The sequence below is a fragment of the Vespula vulgaris genome, chromosome 2, assembly GCF_905475345.1.
Source record: "Vespula vulgaris chromosome 2, iyVesVulg1.1, whole genome shotgun sequence".
Classification (NCBI taxonomy): domain Eukaryota; kingdom Metazoa; phylum Arthropoda; class Insecta; order Hymenoptera; family Vespidae; genus Vespula; species Vespula vulgaris.
Window position 1 is genome coordinate 13,329,859 of NC_066587.1, and position 14,990 is coordinate 13,344,848.

At 36.9% G+C, this 14,990-nt stretch overlaps 1 protein-coding gene and 1 long non-coding RNA gene across 11 annotated transcripts in view; one reads left to right on the forward strand and one right to left on the reverse strand.

Annotated features, from left to right (window-relative positions):
- The window catches only part of LOC127062036 (peripheral plasma membrane protein CASK-like), a 46,800-nt gene that overhangs the window by 16,694 nt on the left and 15,116 nt on the right, over positions 1 to 14,990 (reverse strand). For 5 of the 9 annotated variants that reach the window (XM_050989621.1, XM_050989616.1, XM_050989619.1 and 2 more), the window contains 5 exons: positions 11,390 to 11,502; positions 10,804 to 10,909; positions 9,929 to 10,006; positions 8,169 to 8,347; positions 3,162 to 3,248 (listed from right to left, as the gene is read on the reverse strand). In XM_050989621.1, the coding sequence (XP_050845578.1) occupies positions 3,162 to 3,248; positions 8,169 to 8,347; positions 9,929 to 10,006; positions 10,804 to 10,909; positions 11,390 to 11,502 (563 nt within the window). Of the gene's footprint in view, positions 1 to 3,161; positions 3,249 to 4,812; positions 4,885 to 8,168; positions 8,348 to 8,449; positions 8,672 to 9,928; positions 10,007 to 10,803; positions 10,930 to 11,389; positions 11,503 to 14,990 lie in introns of those variants that run through there. The other 4 variants (XM_050989624.1, XM_050989622.1, XM_050989623.1 and 1 more) reach the window with 4 other exon arrangements.
- LOC127062053 (uncharacterized) lies at positions 10,894 to 14,971 on the forward strand. Of its 2 annotated transcripts, none has more exons than XR_007781053.1 (4): positions 10,894 to 11,155; positions 11,264 to 11,525; positions 11,961 to 12,297; positions 14,351 to 14,971. It is a non-coding gene; the product is annotated as an uncharacterized LOC127062053 (long non-coding RNA). The 2 variants fall into 2 exon arrangements; XR_007781052.1 differs by having other exon boundaries at positions 12,170 to 12,297.

The window sequence follows — 14,990 nt, forward strand, 5'->3', positions numbered from 1 at the left end:
AGAAAGAAAGAGAAAGAGAAAGAGAAAAAGAGAGAAAGAGAGAGAGAGAGAGAGAGAGAGAGAGAGAGAGAGAGAGAGAGAGAGAGAGAGAAGAAAAATCGATGAACTAGGAATTTTCAATTTGTCGAAGTTATTTTTCCATCGACTAGGTATGAAAAATGAAAGAAGAAAAATTGTTACGTTTTTAAACACAAAGAAGCAGCGAGAGCAGTTAATTAAGAAATGATTAAATCGGGTCGAACACTACGCTCTTGCTAACAAAGAATCGAGCTAATTTCGAGACAATCGACATTGGTTGTAACTATCAAATTATGACTCGAGCAACTTAGTATGAGTTCGTATCACAAGTGCGCATCATAAAACCGTAGACACAACACGTAAAGCGACATGAAAATGAAAACGGTGTCGCGACTTAGTACTAAAACTTATGCTTACGTGCAAATACGTGAAAATTAATGCGACGATAGTATCCAATAAAAATTATAGCCTCGTTAAATAATCACATTACATAGATCTACATTTACATATTTATAGTATGAAGTTAAAATTGATTTCTAAATTTAATTTAAACACGTTATTACTCACGAATCAATGAATTTATCTAGATAGAACTAAGAAATAATATATATATATATATATATATATATATATATATATATATATGTTTGTGTAATTCGCGTAATATGAAAGGTGCAGCAACGTTGATCATTTAACAGACGTATAAACGTGTTATTTCCATCTCTACTTGTAAGTCTCACGTTTCGTTGGTACGACAGCACTGGTTTTATTCTTGAGAATTATTTTGTTTCTTAAAAGGCCAATTTAGCTCGTTTAAGTAATTAACTCTTGTTAAGACCTTGGCATATATGTACGACGTATTTTTCGCAACATCAAAACAACGTGAGAAATAAAAAAAAAAAAAAACAACGTTTTATTTGTCGCAATCCAACTTATTTTTCGGCTTAAACGACATGAGCATAAAAATATGATGACGATGATAACGATGATGATGATAAAGATGTTCATGAATGAAAATGACGATTAAAAGTTAATTAAACGAACGTATACGCTTAGCAAATCTAATTACATCTACTACACGTTTTGTGATATACTACAAGAAGAAATTTATAAAAGTGCAAGGAAGAGAATATATTAAAAATTCAATGGGAAAGCATGAACAAAATTTTGAGACTAGAGTAAAACGAGGAGAACAACATGAAGAACACATTTTAACATGCAATGCTAAATTCAATGATCTTATTTCTTTGTCACACAGTTCAAAGAAATAAATAAAGATTTGATATATTTGATAAATCTCGAACACAATTTTTGCGTTCGAAACACAATCGACGACGATACGATGCGTTAGCTGTTGAAACGATAAAACTTCCTAAAAGAACCTGCTTTTTTTTCTTTTTTTTTTTTTTTTGCTGAGAAGAATTCGATAATTAATTTACGTTTAATAATCCACATTTAGATTACGTAAATTAATAATATCACTGGATTAACGCACATTATCCGTACTGATAATGGCATATACCTAATTATTCCGTTTTCGAATGTACGAAATGATAAAATCGTTCATTAGATGCACTATACTTTGTACTTTGTAGGGAAATCAAAGGAAGGGCCGATATATATATATAACATACGCACATATTTTCTCTTATACATTTCCAACCGAAACATCCACCGAGATATCTTATACTCCTACGATCGTTTAACAATTCAAGAACGATTTTAGGAATAACATCATAAAAGAGATATCTTCGAATTCCTTCTTCGAGAACATCTCTTGCAGGATGAATATCTTATACCTTGAGATACTTTTTGAATTCTTATGGATACGGCCTCGTCGAGTCGAGAAGATCATAAGACGAACATAAAGCCATACAAATATAGACGGACACACAAAACAGGCTAGTCTATCACTACGGACAATGACGGCATAAACAGGCCCACATATTTTCGGGCAATTATCGATCGACTTGGTTTAAAAGGGAATAATATATAAAAAAAAAAAATAAAAAAATAAAAAAAATAAATAAAGAAAGAAAATAGAAGACAAAGAAAAGAGTGAAAGGGAAGAAGAAAGAGATGATAAAATCATCGAAGGGTTTATTACTTTCACGCTCACGTATAATATAACATTTTACACTTACATACATGCACGTATTGCATCGCATGCGTTCCATCGATAGCGCATTCCTTATATTGCACATTTACAAACATGTAATAACGAAAAGATTACACGATAAAATTGAGAAAAACGAGACGACGAATATCGTAACGAACCCTTCGATCTTACAACGTATTCATCTTACATAGGTTTACTACTTTTACGACGAAGAAGCAGAGCTCGGATCATTCTCGCGGCTACAAAAACGGCGTGACGTCGAAGGACAAACGGAGACTGAGGGAAACTTAAACTATGGAAGGAACGTCCTCGATAATTTATAATAAAGGTACTTTTTTTTTTCTCCAACAAATTTAGGGCAGCTCAACGGCACAATAAATATATCTGTCAACTATGCGGCCTGCACAATGACTTTTACAGGAGGGGGGACACACTACCGCACACAGGTTTCAAATAGAGCGTCTATAAGGACGCTCACGATATATAAGTGGTATGTAAATATATATATATATATATATGTATATATATTAGACTTATTAGAGAAGCGGGTATGACCGAACGACACGGGGGTAAAAAAGCCCCTTGCCAATCGAAGTTTCGAAAGTATTTCGAAAGATCGTATTCGAAATCGATTTAAAAGTTTTACGTTCGAGAGAACGAATGAAAGAAAGAAAGAAAGAAAAACGAAAGAAAAAGGTAAAAAAAAGAAGAAAAGGAAAACAAAAAGAAATAAAGATAGAGAGATAGAAACGAAGAAAGAACAGCAAAAGACCTTTTCCGAATATTAAATGAACGGACTTATAGTGGTACATACAGAAACGGACGTGTATGTATACGAAACCCGAAGTAGAAAACAAGAATGTTTCTTTTCTTTTTTACGATCGTTCGCGTGGTAAGAGACACGATGTCGAATCGATGGACCGTAAAGGGAGAAAGACTTTCTCGAAAGATATAAATTTCTTTACGTTTCTACCCCCGTGCGTTGCGCCACTCTTTTACGGAGATCTTGCAGGCACATCAATACCAATGTTGTCCTCCGTGTCGCTGACTAGCGAATCCTCGGCGTCGGTCAGGTCCTCGAAAGGGAAATTGCAGCTCGGGGAGGTCAGCCCTATCGAAACAACACAGAGAGAAAAGGAGAAGGAGAGTTATCCTCAGGATAATAACGCATTTTACGCAGCGTCTGCTATCGTTCGTCGATTATATTTTACAAAAAGAGAATGAGAGAGAAAGAGAGAGAGAGAGAGAGATAAAGAGATTGAGAAAGATTGAGAAAGATTGAGAGAGAGAGAGAGAAAAAGAGAGCGAGATGCTTTCATCGAACATCGTCGTTGCTCGTAGAAGACCGACCTGTACGTGATGCGCCGTTCTATCTTTCTTTCTTATCTTTTCCTTTTTCACTTTTCGTTTCTCGTATTTTTACTTTCCTTTATTCTGCTTATCCTTCTTTGCTTTTCTTTCGATCGATACGTGGAACTCTGTTTCGGTTGTACCAGATATCCTCACGATTTCTCTTCGTTTTCGTAGATTTTTTCTATCGTTAAAGGATAGTGCGATCCTTGTCAAGTGATATGGCAGTGTGAAATAGGTATATGAGAGTCGGTGTGGGCCTATGAAATGCGTTTGGAAGTCGTTCTCAATAGCGTCACGTCTGATGTGTTTTATAATAAGACACCGATATATAATCATACTGACATGAATTACAGCGAGACGTTAATCAACACTGAGAGTGGATATAGATCAATGTGGACGGGTGAGTTTAATGAGATATGTCTATAATGATTGTATGTTGTGTTAAATATGTTTGATATGATGAAACGTAGAAGAAACATGTACAGGATATGTTCTCAGATGCATGCTTTAAGGATGGCAATGAGTTCGAGGTAACGAAAAATAAGAAAGAAAACTTGATATAACTTGATGAAAGTCTCGTAGATTTCTTTTTTTTTCTCTTTTTCAACTCACGGTGAACTTTAAGCTGAAACAATAATCTAATGAATAATTTACGTAGAGAAATACGTTGGGATTATGTCTGTGCTCAAACAGTTGGCTAAGACTCAAGTGTTGAATCACGTTAAAGAAGAAGATGATAAAAATAAAATAAAAAAAAGAAAAAAAAATAGAAGAAGAAGAAGAAGAAGAAAATGCAAACGCCGAGAATAACTTTTCGTTCGTTTAGATTTTCAAAGAGGAGTCTTCAAACTTGGACGAAAAGATTATGCGTCTGTTATTTATTCAAAATTTACATATATCCGATGAAGAATACGCAATGTATTAATAACGAAATAGTCCATATCTTAGAATATACTTCATATAGAATACTTCGTTAATGTCAATGATGTTGAATATGATTAAAATAAACCTTCGGTTAAGTAAGGCAGACGAGACTAAAGCGAAGCGCTTTTGAACCTGTGAACTACGTTGCCATATTTAAAGCACAAGTTTAGAGAGACACCCTATACAGAAAATGAGTCAACATGACCGATATCGTCGGGACGCGGAAAGCAAGCAAGCAAGCAGTGGCGGCTTCTAGAATACAGTAATGTGATAGGGACACACGGATCGGGTTAAAACGTAGCATAATACAATCTGGGTTGACGTAATAAGTATGTGTAATATATATGGCGTGATGATACAAGGCTCCAGCGGAAGTGATGATTAAAGGTCAAGCTTACCCTCGCTGTCGGCCTTCAAGTAGAGCTGCCCCTTTGGGCTCAGACACTGCCGATACTCGGTCGTGTAACACTCTGTATTCATTCAAACCAAATTTCAGGTTATCAAATAGCTCGTAACAAAACTTTATTCTTTCCTCGTCTTGTATGCTAACTATAATAACACCGTAAAGACTTTTTAATGGCAGTACGTGCCAGAAGTATGTAAGAGGGAACGTATAATTCCTAAAATAATCAGCTAAGACTTGCCGAAGTAAAAAGTTTCATTCGACATTTTTAGTAAGTAGATATTACTTCTTTTTTTACTTTCTTATTTGTATCGACATTGAAACTTTGTAGGGAGAAAGAAATCGTAAGGAAGTTGATCTCTCGATGATAAAGAATATGTACTTCAAACAACTCGCCCGTAAGTTCGCTTATTAAAGATTTACTTTCGAAAAGAGCCCGGTGAAGGCTAAGTGTCCTAGTTCGCGAGAGCATTCTCCCATTGGTGCCTGTCCTACTCTTGGACTGTCAAATTAGTTCGAAACTCTGAAGATTGTGGATGATGGAAACAGTGCTCGAAGGGATTTACTCCTTATATTGTCAGCCAAATGTTTCTCGTATAATGCAGTATCGAGCTTTCTCTCTATATCTTGGAAAACGAAGTGTCTAGGTAATACCGAAATGCCCCCGATCGTGTTTTTCATCGCGACATTAAATAACTTGATTGTACTGCGATTAGAATTGATTTTAATTTGTTTTTGCTGAAAATAAAAGTGGACGAAGGATCGTCGCTTGTTAATCATTTTTATATACACGCATGTGACGATTAGTTATCGGTATATTTATAACGCAATAATTCGAGCTGGTAGATATGTTATTTCACCAATATTCCCCTAAAACGCTCGGAAGCTGGCAAGCACTCGCGATAGCATGAGTGCCGATCAAAGTGAATTGACCGACATATTAAGGTGCACTCTTTCAACAGCTCTTAACGGCAATATACAACGGCAAACGTGTGTATATATTATATATAAATATATATATATAGATATATAAATATATATATATATGTATATGTATATCAGTTATTCCACGTCGAAACCCATACGAATTCCTAGGAAGTATTCGATATTATGATACATTTCGACGTGTCTCACCGCTTCAACGTCGTCTGGCTTTTTATTCCGAAACGGAGAGATTTTAATCTGCGATCGTTTCGTCAGTATATTTATCGTAGAACGGATTTGACTTTCGTTCAACTAGGAGAATCTTCTCTCTCGCCTGCTTCGGATGGTTCGGTTCGCTTGACGTTGAAAGCGCGCGATATCGAAGCGGTGGAAAAAATCGTAAAAGAGAGATACCAATTCAATGCTGAATATTAAGAAGCAGAAACGTGGTGTCTTCAAAAAGTAAAAATATAACCGATAAAAGCCGTTGCATTCTGCACACCGAACACTCAGAGATTTTGAATGTGACTGCCAATCATCGATCAAGCCAGCCAATGGGTCTATCGCAGAACAGGGCATTCCCACAGAGAGAAAGAGAAAGAGATAGAGAGAAAGAAAAGAAGAGACCATTGACAGAGAAAAAAAAAAGAAAGAAAAAAAAGAAAAAAAAAAGGAAGAAGAGAAAGAGGCAAACACACGCGCGCATAACATCGTGTGTTCGCGCAATATCTTTGTTCGGATCACATTGTCGGAAATAGAACGAATCGATGTTCAAAAATATTGCATTAGAGGTTCTACAAAGGCATACATTGAATACCATCTTCCAAAGAGAGCACCGTATATATATACGGTATCGCGCGAACGCGCTTCTTCATGCTCGATTGTTCCGATTATGACCGGGACAGGCCGTCGCGTTAATTACACTGCAATTATGTAACGTACATGATAACTCGATGCAGAAATTTAACGTCATTTGCTGGCGACGATACTGCCACCCTTTGATCACATTCTATGCATACTACAGGAAGTTTCATTAGCCACGATGACGACCATACGCTCAAGTAGAAGCAAAAGGAAAACAAAAAATGATTTTCCTTGAATAACGTTAATCACGCTATGTCGACAAACTTATTCAAACTACCGATCGGTAAACACATACAAGACTATTCCTTTCACGTCATTTTCTTTCTGCTGAATTTTTGAAAACTTTTCTTAAGGCAGTGCCCGTAAAAAGGAGGTCGACTTGCTCGACGATATTCGTTAACGTCGCTCCCATAAATAATAGATTCTATTGCCTGAAACGACAAAATCTCTCTATACCGGAGTAATACAATTTTATCATTTTTCAGCGATTAGGTAGACGATAAAAGAAAATGACTGAATTCTTTCTTTGAAATCGTATAAAGGAAAATTGTCTTGATCACGACGTTAAATGTTTACGTTCTTTACGTTGGAACGGAGATGAAATGACTTGAAGTTTAATTATCGCAAAAGCGATGTAAGTGGACGACAGTTCAAAAGTAATTAACATCAATGCGGAACTGGATAACTTTCGTTAATGCTTTCCTCGTACGGAATTGGTATTGAATATTGCCTTTTAAATAAAACCGCTTTAAAAGATTAAACGTTACGATATATGCTCGAGTAGCTCGGCTGATCCGACTATAATATTAAAAATAATACGATAAATATTATTAGTAATATAATAGTATTATCCTCGGGAGTAGTGTTAGTTAGCACGACGTTGGCAAGGTTAATAGAGTGAATAAAAAGGGAAAAGGTAGGATGGCTAATCCTTTCAGCTTCGACGAATCGTTGTTTCTCGGTGGTAATCGTCGTGTAATCGCAAAACAAAAAATCTCTATAACAACAATCCGAAAGATGAAGAATATTCGAGCAAACGTTAGGACGCATCCCTTGGGGACAATAAAGCTTATATAAATATATATGTACCTTGTTTTCGTCGGAAGAAAGAAATCCTTAATGTTTTCGTAAAAAAAAAAAAAAAAGAGAAAGAGAGAAAGAAAAAAAGAAAAAAAAATAGAAATGAAGGGACTCGCACGATAGGCGTAGCCAATATTTTCTACCTCTCCATTCTTGAGAACGAATGGAACTCGAGCAAGAGTCGATACGCCGACGTGGGTATATATAAGTATGTATGTACGTGTACGTACATACATCGAGGGAGAATGGAAGTGAATGACACAGGATGAAAAAGAAAGGAGAGTAGAGTAGTGTAGAGTGAAGTAGAGTAAAGAGTGGGAGAGGAAGAAAGAGAGAAAGAGAAAGAGAAAGAGAAAGAGAAAGAGAAAGAGAAAGAGAGAGAGCCAACGTCGCGCAATGTTCTCCCTAGGGAAGGTAGGAAAGAGTACATTAGATACAACGTGTGTGCAAACACGGTCGAATTGTAAGAAGGATTGAACATACCGACACCGTTTGCCTGCGAGGACGCAGGAAGTTGCACAGCGACACCAAAACCGCGCAGCTTCACCGGCGCAGAATTTTCCTTTCCTGCGAGTAAGGCGCACTGCGGTTTCAAATCACGATGGATTATGTCGTTCTCGTGGCAGTAGCGCAATGCCTCCAGGATTTGTCTCATGTAGTGGCTGAAAAATAAAAGAAGGAGAGATGCCTGCTTTAGTTTCTTACTCTGAATGTGCGCCACGGGAGCATAGCTCTGTATTTTCAGCCGTTGAAACGCATCGCACCGAGTTAGAACGAGCTTTAACCCACTTGCTTTCGACCCTGCCCTTTCTTCTGTCAACGATTTCGCGCTATTGAACTTTCTCCAAAATAAGATTCTATTCATCCGTTTCTTCTTCTTCTTTTTCTTTTTTTCTTTCTTTCTTTCTTTCTTTCTTTCTTTCTTTCTTTCTTTCTCTTCCAATTAAATGAGTTCTTTAACCCTCGGAGGTTTGACTTTTTCAAGAGATAAGTATCCATTTGTTTTTAGTTATTTTAAAATCTGAAAGAATTCACTGATTTTATTTATACAATGAATATTCAAGATATGATAAAACCTGTGAAGTTAAATTTAGGTTATATTTATTCAGCTTGTTGAAATTATTATGATCGAGTACGTTAAACTGGAAAAAGAATAGAGATTAGAGATATAAAGCCTATTGGATAAGCTTATCTTAGATGAGCACGGATAAAAAAAAATTCAAGTTGGTTTCTTATTCCGCAACTGTCAGAGATTCGATAAGCATTTCGTTCAAAGCAAAGTTACATGTAATCAGCCTAGTCCAAATGAAATATGAGCCGTAGCTCGCGGTCTAATACGACACACAGTTGTCGTTTGTACTCATTCAACATTAGTCTCATAGTAGTTAGGAGTTTTAATGGGGACCCTTGAGGTTACAATCTACCAGCAGGTAGGATTTTGTTCTCAATGTGAACGACCACGTTGAATGTCGGGTAATTCGAAGGAGAATTTACCGAAACGAAAGTAAATCTTTGTCTAAAAAAATCTCATTTACATTTTATAGGAAGTACAAAGACTACGCGATAAAAATGACGAATGAAATGAAACGCCTGCTGGAATGAAAAAAAAAAAACTTACATACGTCTGACGAACGAAATTCAAATCTTTAAACCATCAATTATACCCAAACGATAAAAGGATAGAATTTTAATCGAAACGAAAAGAGAGAGAGAGAGAAAGAGAGAGAAAGAGAGAAAGAGGGAGAGAAAGAGAAAAAGAGAGAGAGAGAGACCAAAGAGGATTTTAAATGTCAGTGAAGGATGGTAGATTTTTAATAACTTCCGGAGGACATCCCAGCATATATAGAACGTAAACGTATAGATACATATGCGCCACTTGTAGAAGTATGAGATACGTACACATACAGGTGCGTTGATATACGCCTATCGTACAGAGTTCGAGAGCTTAACCAAACTGTAGCAGCCTTGATTGCAGCGCATTTCCCGTTCATGAAAGTAAAACGGCTCGAGCGTAGGAATTTTCATAATAAAGAAAATAATACAAAGAGAATAAAAAAGGAGAGAGGAGAGAGAGAGAGAGAGAAAACGAACCTGATAAAAAATATCTTTTATGAGAGAAAAATTAACATTTAGAACGAAGTAATGTTGCAAAAAGTTATACTTATTCGTTGTTTATTAAATAACCCGCGTATCTAAATGTTTGGATACTTTAACAAAACGATCGATATGATAAATTATCTTACCTAGCAACTGCTTCGCTGTAGACGAAACCAGCGGTCGCTCGTCGAACTACTTCGAAACATAGATCCGAGCCGTCCATACTGAAACAGAACCGTAACATTAATATATAATTTATACGACGTTGGCTCGCTTCGTGTACCGTTTGCAAATGCATCGTTAAAGTTCGCATCGCCTTTGGATAAATCAAGCGAGAAATAAACGTCAAAACGAGTGTTATGAAACGCAAAAAAAAGAAAACAATCGTTCCTTCTTACAGACAGAAAAATCCCCCTTAGGAGATACATTTAACGTGAATCCGTCGCGTTAAATCTTTGACCAAATATTATTTATTTTTACGTTTTTACAGAAACAGAACCGCGTCTATATGCTGTTTAAACCCGAGGAAAAAGGTAAATGAAAGTAAAAGCATCTTTGAGATATAAAGATACGACTGCTCTGAATGCAATTTGAAAGGCCAGAATTTCTCTGAAAATACTTTTTTTAAAGTGCACGAGGATGGACGAGAGAAAGAAATTATTACGCGATTCTATCTTTTTTTTTCTTTTTCTTTTTTTTTCTTTTTTATCTCTCTCTCTCTCTCTCTCTTTCTCGCGTAAACTTTATTCCTTTGAAATTCTTGAAAAATTTGCATAGTACTCCGGTTCAACGATATGCATCTTCTGATAGAACGAAGCATCTCTTCCTCTATCCTTTTACTTCATGAACAACACCGATGACGGCATTTTGATATATTTTCCCGGTCTTTTGCACATCAAAGAGTTGGAACTCGAAGCTCACCGCGTTAAAATTTTATTCACGAAACGGCCGTTAAAATCGATATTATCTCGACACGTTTTACATCCGCTCACGTTTCCTTTCATTCGAGTGATATACTTACTATTCGAACACCATGTAGAGCATACCCTCGGAACTGTAAGTTTCGAGTAGCTCGACGATGTGTGGATGCTTCAACATGTGACATATTGTGGCCTCACGTTTTAAATCTGTAACACGATCGAATGATCTATGAGAGAATTAATTCGATCGAATTTGTACGTAGATAGACAAAGTTTCCATAAGCGAAGCATTGTACGATTAAAGAGAAAAAGAGCTAATCTATTCGATCGCAATGATCTCGTTAATTTGGAAACACGATACTACACTATCCATTTCATTCGTTCGCACAATGCTCGTGACGGATAGACAAGTCGAAGAGCTGCAAGAGAGCATATGCATGTTCGCACAACGAGGTAAAACGAGTTTTAAAAGAAGCAAATGTATATATGCATATATGTATGTATGCATGTGTGTACATATATACATACATACGTACATACATATATATAATATATACGTAGGGAAAGCCTCCTGTAGGCAGAAGGGTCGGAGAAATGGAGAAAGAGAAAGAGAAGGGAACGGTATGTTTCCAACAGTCGGCGGAAATTAATGGCTGAAGCGTACGGATATATCCTGTAGATACTCACCAGCTGTACTCAGGCCCGGACTGGAGGTGAACTTGGCCACGTCGACGATTTTTACAGCGAAAGTCTGCCCGGTCTGTCGGTGAATGCATTTCCGAACGACGCTGAATGGTCCCCTGAGACAATGGAAGAGAAAGACGTAAGCGATAATAATTAAGTATGCTAGGCTAGACGAAATTACGTGCCGGTTATATATATATATATATATGTATATATATATAATGTATGCATGTATGTATGCATGTATGTATATGTAGGTAGGTAGGTAGGTACGGTATATACATATGTACATTCATACATACATACATACGTATGGCTAGCCATTATTGAACCATAAACGAGCCGGTACATCCGCGGCAGATTCGAATTGGAATCAGAGATCGAGCTGTATTAAAGCCAATAACGGTCAGGGCAATCCGACGAACGCTAACCGCGAATGCATTCATCGAATGTGCCGAACCTCCTAATGGCTCGGGCGTTATCAATCATCGTAGTCAACGATGTATTGTAGACCTTAAGCGTGTCAACGTTGAAATACTTCATCTTAATTTTAATTATTTTTTTACATCTACAGATTAATATGAAAGAATGAACGCTGAGATAATTGGAATTCTCATTTTCCTTGGAAATATCTTCATCTTCTTTGATAACATCATTATTATTATTATTGTTGTTGTTGTTGTTGTTATTGTTGTTGTTATTATTATTATTACTGTTACTATAAATACTTTCTCGAGAATAATTCTGTAATAATTCAATTCAAATCCTCCGTTTCTTTAGTAGAAAATAAACCAACGAGTTTCTCGGATTGGAAGTTGGGATCGAGTATCTCGCACTATGCTTTCTCGACTGTCGGGACCCGATAAAAGCATCGTTCGCGAACCGTCCACGAAGGAAATTGATAATACGAGGTACGTGAAAATCGCGTCGTTTTTACGTCGAGCGTCTGTCGATAAACGGGGAAGCTAAGATATTCGAATGACATCGATTCGTGTCAGTGAAGAAGCGTATGCACAGGCCTGTCCGAGCAACAAGTATTCCTCAAGTATTATTCTATTCAGGAAAAATCGCTATCCCGACGTTCGAAGATCTATGTCAAGAGTTAAGAGAGAGGGAGAGAGAGAGAGAGAGAGAGAAAGAGAAAAAAAAAGTTTTTAAAAATACAACATGTCTGTAGAGAAATAAGAGAAATCGAATTTTCCTGCGTGACGATGAAAGAGCACACGCACGCTTGGACACACACATCAAATACACATTTGCACGAGTCAAACCCTTGATGTAATCTGTACACGCGAGGTTGGAATACACATTGTCACGTTCGAGGGCCTCATAAATATTCGAGGAGCGTGAAAGCGAAATAATGCGGCTAATCCGTTGCGGATTTTTCTTTCGTAGCTTTTAACGTTACGAAAAGAATTATGAAGTACGTCATCTTTCATATTTTCGGTATTAAAATCTCTCTCTCTTTTTCACTCTCTTGTGATACACCCTTAACATAGCAAGAGACTTAATAGGGCAGTCAGCTTGACGGAGTTACCCTCCTTTCGTAGAAAATTATCGACACCTAGTACGTGCTATGCCGCGAACAATTATCGTTGATTCTTTACACGCCAACAAGCGTTATTATCTTCGGCTTTTTATTTTCTTGATCTTGATAAAATAATAATAATAATAGTACGATAATAGCAAAGGTCATTTTAATTAGGGTCAGAAGGTTGAAGGAAAACTCGATATAACTAGATTTATCGCCAAAGCAAACAGTTAAGACGATTAAAATTATTCGAAATATGTATATGACGTTATGCGAGATATATGATAAAGTGAAATTTCCATGTTACTACATTAACGAGAAATTATCCTAGCTTTTCGCTCTATCTGTTTGGAAGACGTTGCGAAGTTATGACGTTTGACATTTGAGTTTCGGACGGGATTCGTGTTTAGACATATTCCAATATGCATTGCGAATACATCGGAGGTTAACGTTGGAAAGAGATTTGCGGTACAGACATGTTAAAATAATACAGATGAAATATGTTTCTTCTGATTTCAAAAAGAAAAAGATCAGGGAGACGTAATGCCGACGGACCGTTGGCAAGATGCCTTATGTTCGCCAAACTGAGGAAGAGATTCCACGAAGTAAGTTTGATGTGTGTTGTTCTAATTGAACGTGAGTTCTTAGAGAATGAAAAGCAACACTCGGCATCGGTATGGCTATGCATCGTAGACCGAGACGGATATTAACGTTCCGTCTGTTGAGATCAGTTGTTTCCGCATTATTGGACGTACATAGACATAATAGACACCCTGACCAGGAACAGGAAAGAGAAGAGATGGGAAATTGAACTCGGTAAATGGGATTGCGAGAACGAAAGAGAGAGAGAGAGAGAGAGAGAGAGAGAGAGAAAAGAGAGGAGAAACTTAGAAATAAATAACATCGCTGACACGAGCTCGTTGGTTTCAGGGATCCGTTTAACCGAGTGAAATAGCACTCAACGTACCCTCCACTTTCCTCTCGAACCTATTCAACCTTTTTCTTTGTACCTCGTGTTCTTGTCGTTTCTCTCTTATCGACTCGCATGTACTGCATGTATATTGCGACCAGACAAAGAGTAATATACAAATGTATACGGATAACGCTTAAAAAACGTGAAGATAATAGAAAATGGGTAAGTTCAGAAGGTACGCTTTTCTTATTTCGAGAAAATATACGGCAACGATTCGTATATAAAGCTATTTCTTTTTATTCTTTTTGTTTTCTTTTTTCGTTTTGTTTTCGTTCCTGTTTTGTTTATAATCAGCCTAGCGTGACAATTACTACGAGATAACACAGGAAACGAAAGTCGAGATATCCTTCGTTGCTCGTAAATGCGTCGTTGACTCGTCGAATTTACGAGGCTGCATTGTGCAATAATGAAATTCTCCCAACGTCTAAATTTAAAGTTTCGATCCGTTCAATGTTGAAAGTTTTCGCCACGTGTCTGCACATCGGCGGAACAATGGAGTATCCAGTCACGTCTGCTGCGATCTTTTTCTTACGTTGGTGTCGAGTGGAGTAACTCGGTTACATGGAGTCAATCTTCTTCCTCCCTCTACTGAGTTCAAGTGGATCGAAGTTTTGCCACTTCACTGCGATCAGCTCTACGTTTGTGTCGACCTCGATGCTACTTTCCTACTACTTCAACGAACAATATGAAATGAATTTCGTCCTTGACGCCTATTCAATATCACGCTTTGCATTTGTATATATATCCGCGAGGCATGTTCCTCTTGGCACGCCCGAAAATCCGATCTCTCGGATTTCCTCCGATTATCCAAATATATACATTTACTATTACACTCGACCCTCTTATGTCGTTAGAAAAACAATATCAATTTTTCCTATATAATCGTTTCGATTTTCAAATTCTATCCAGATTAAAAATCGATTAGAAATTGATACAATCTCTGCGGTGTATCACTTAAATATATTTCGTTCAAGTTTATATGCGATTACGATTATTCTCTTAGATAGACGTACTTCTATCTATAATTCAATGATTTGTTATAAATAAGAAAATAAAATAGATTGTACTGTACGAAAAAAATCACACGTCGTAAAAATAGT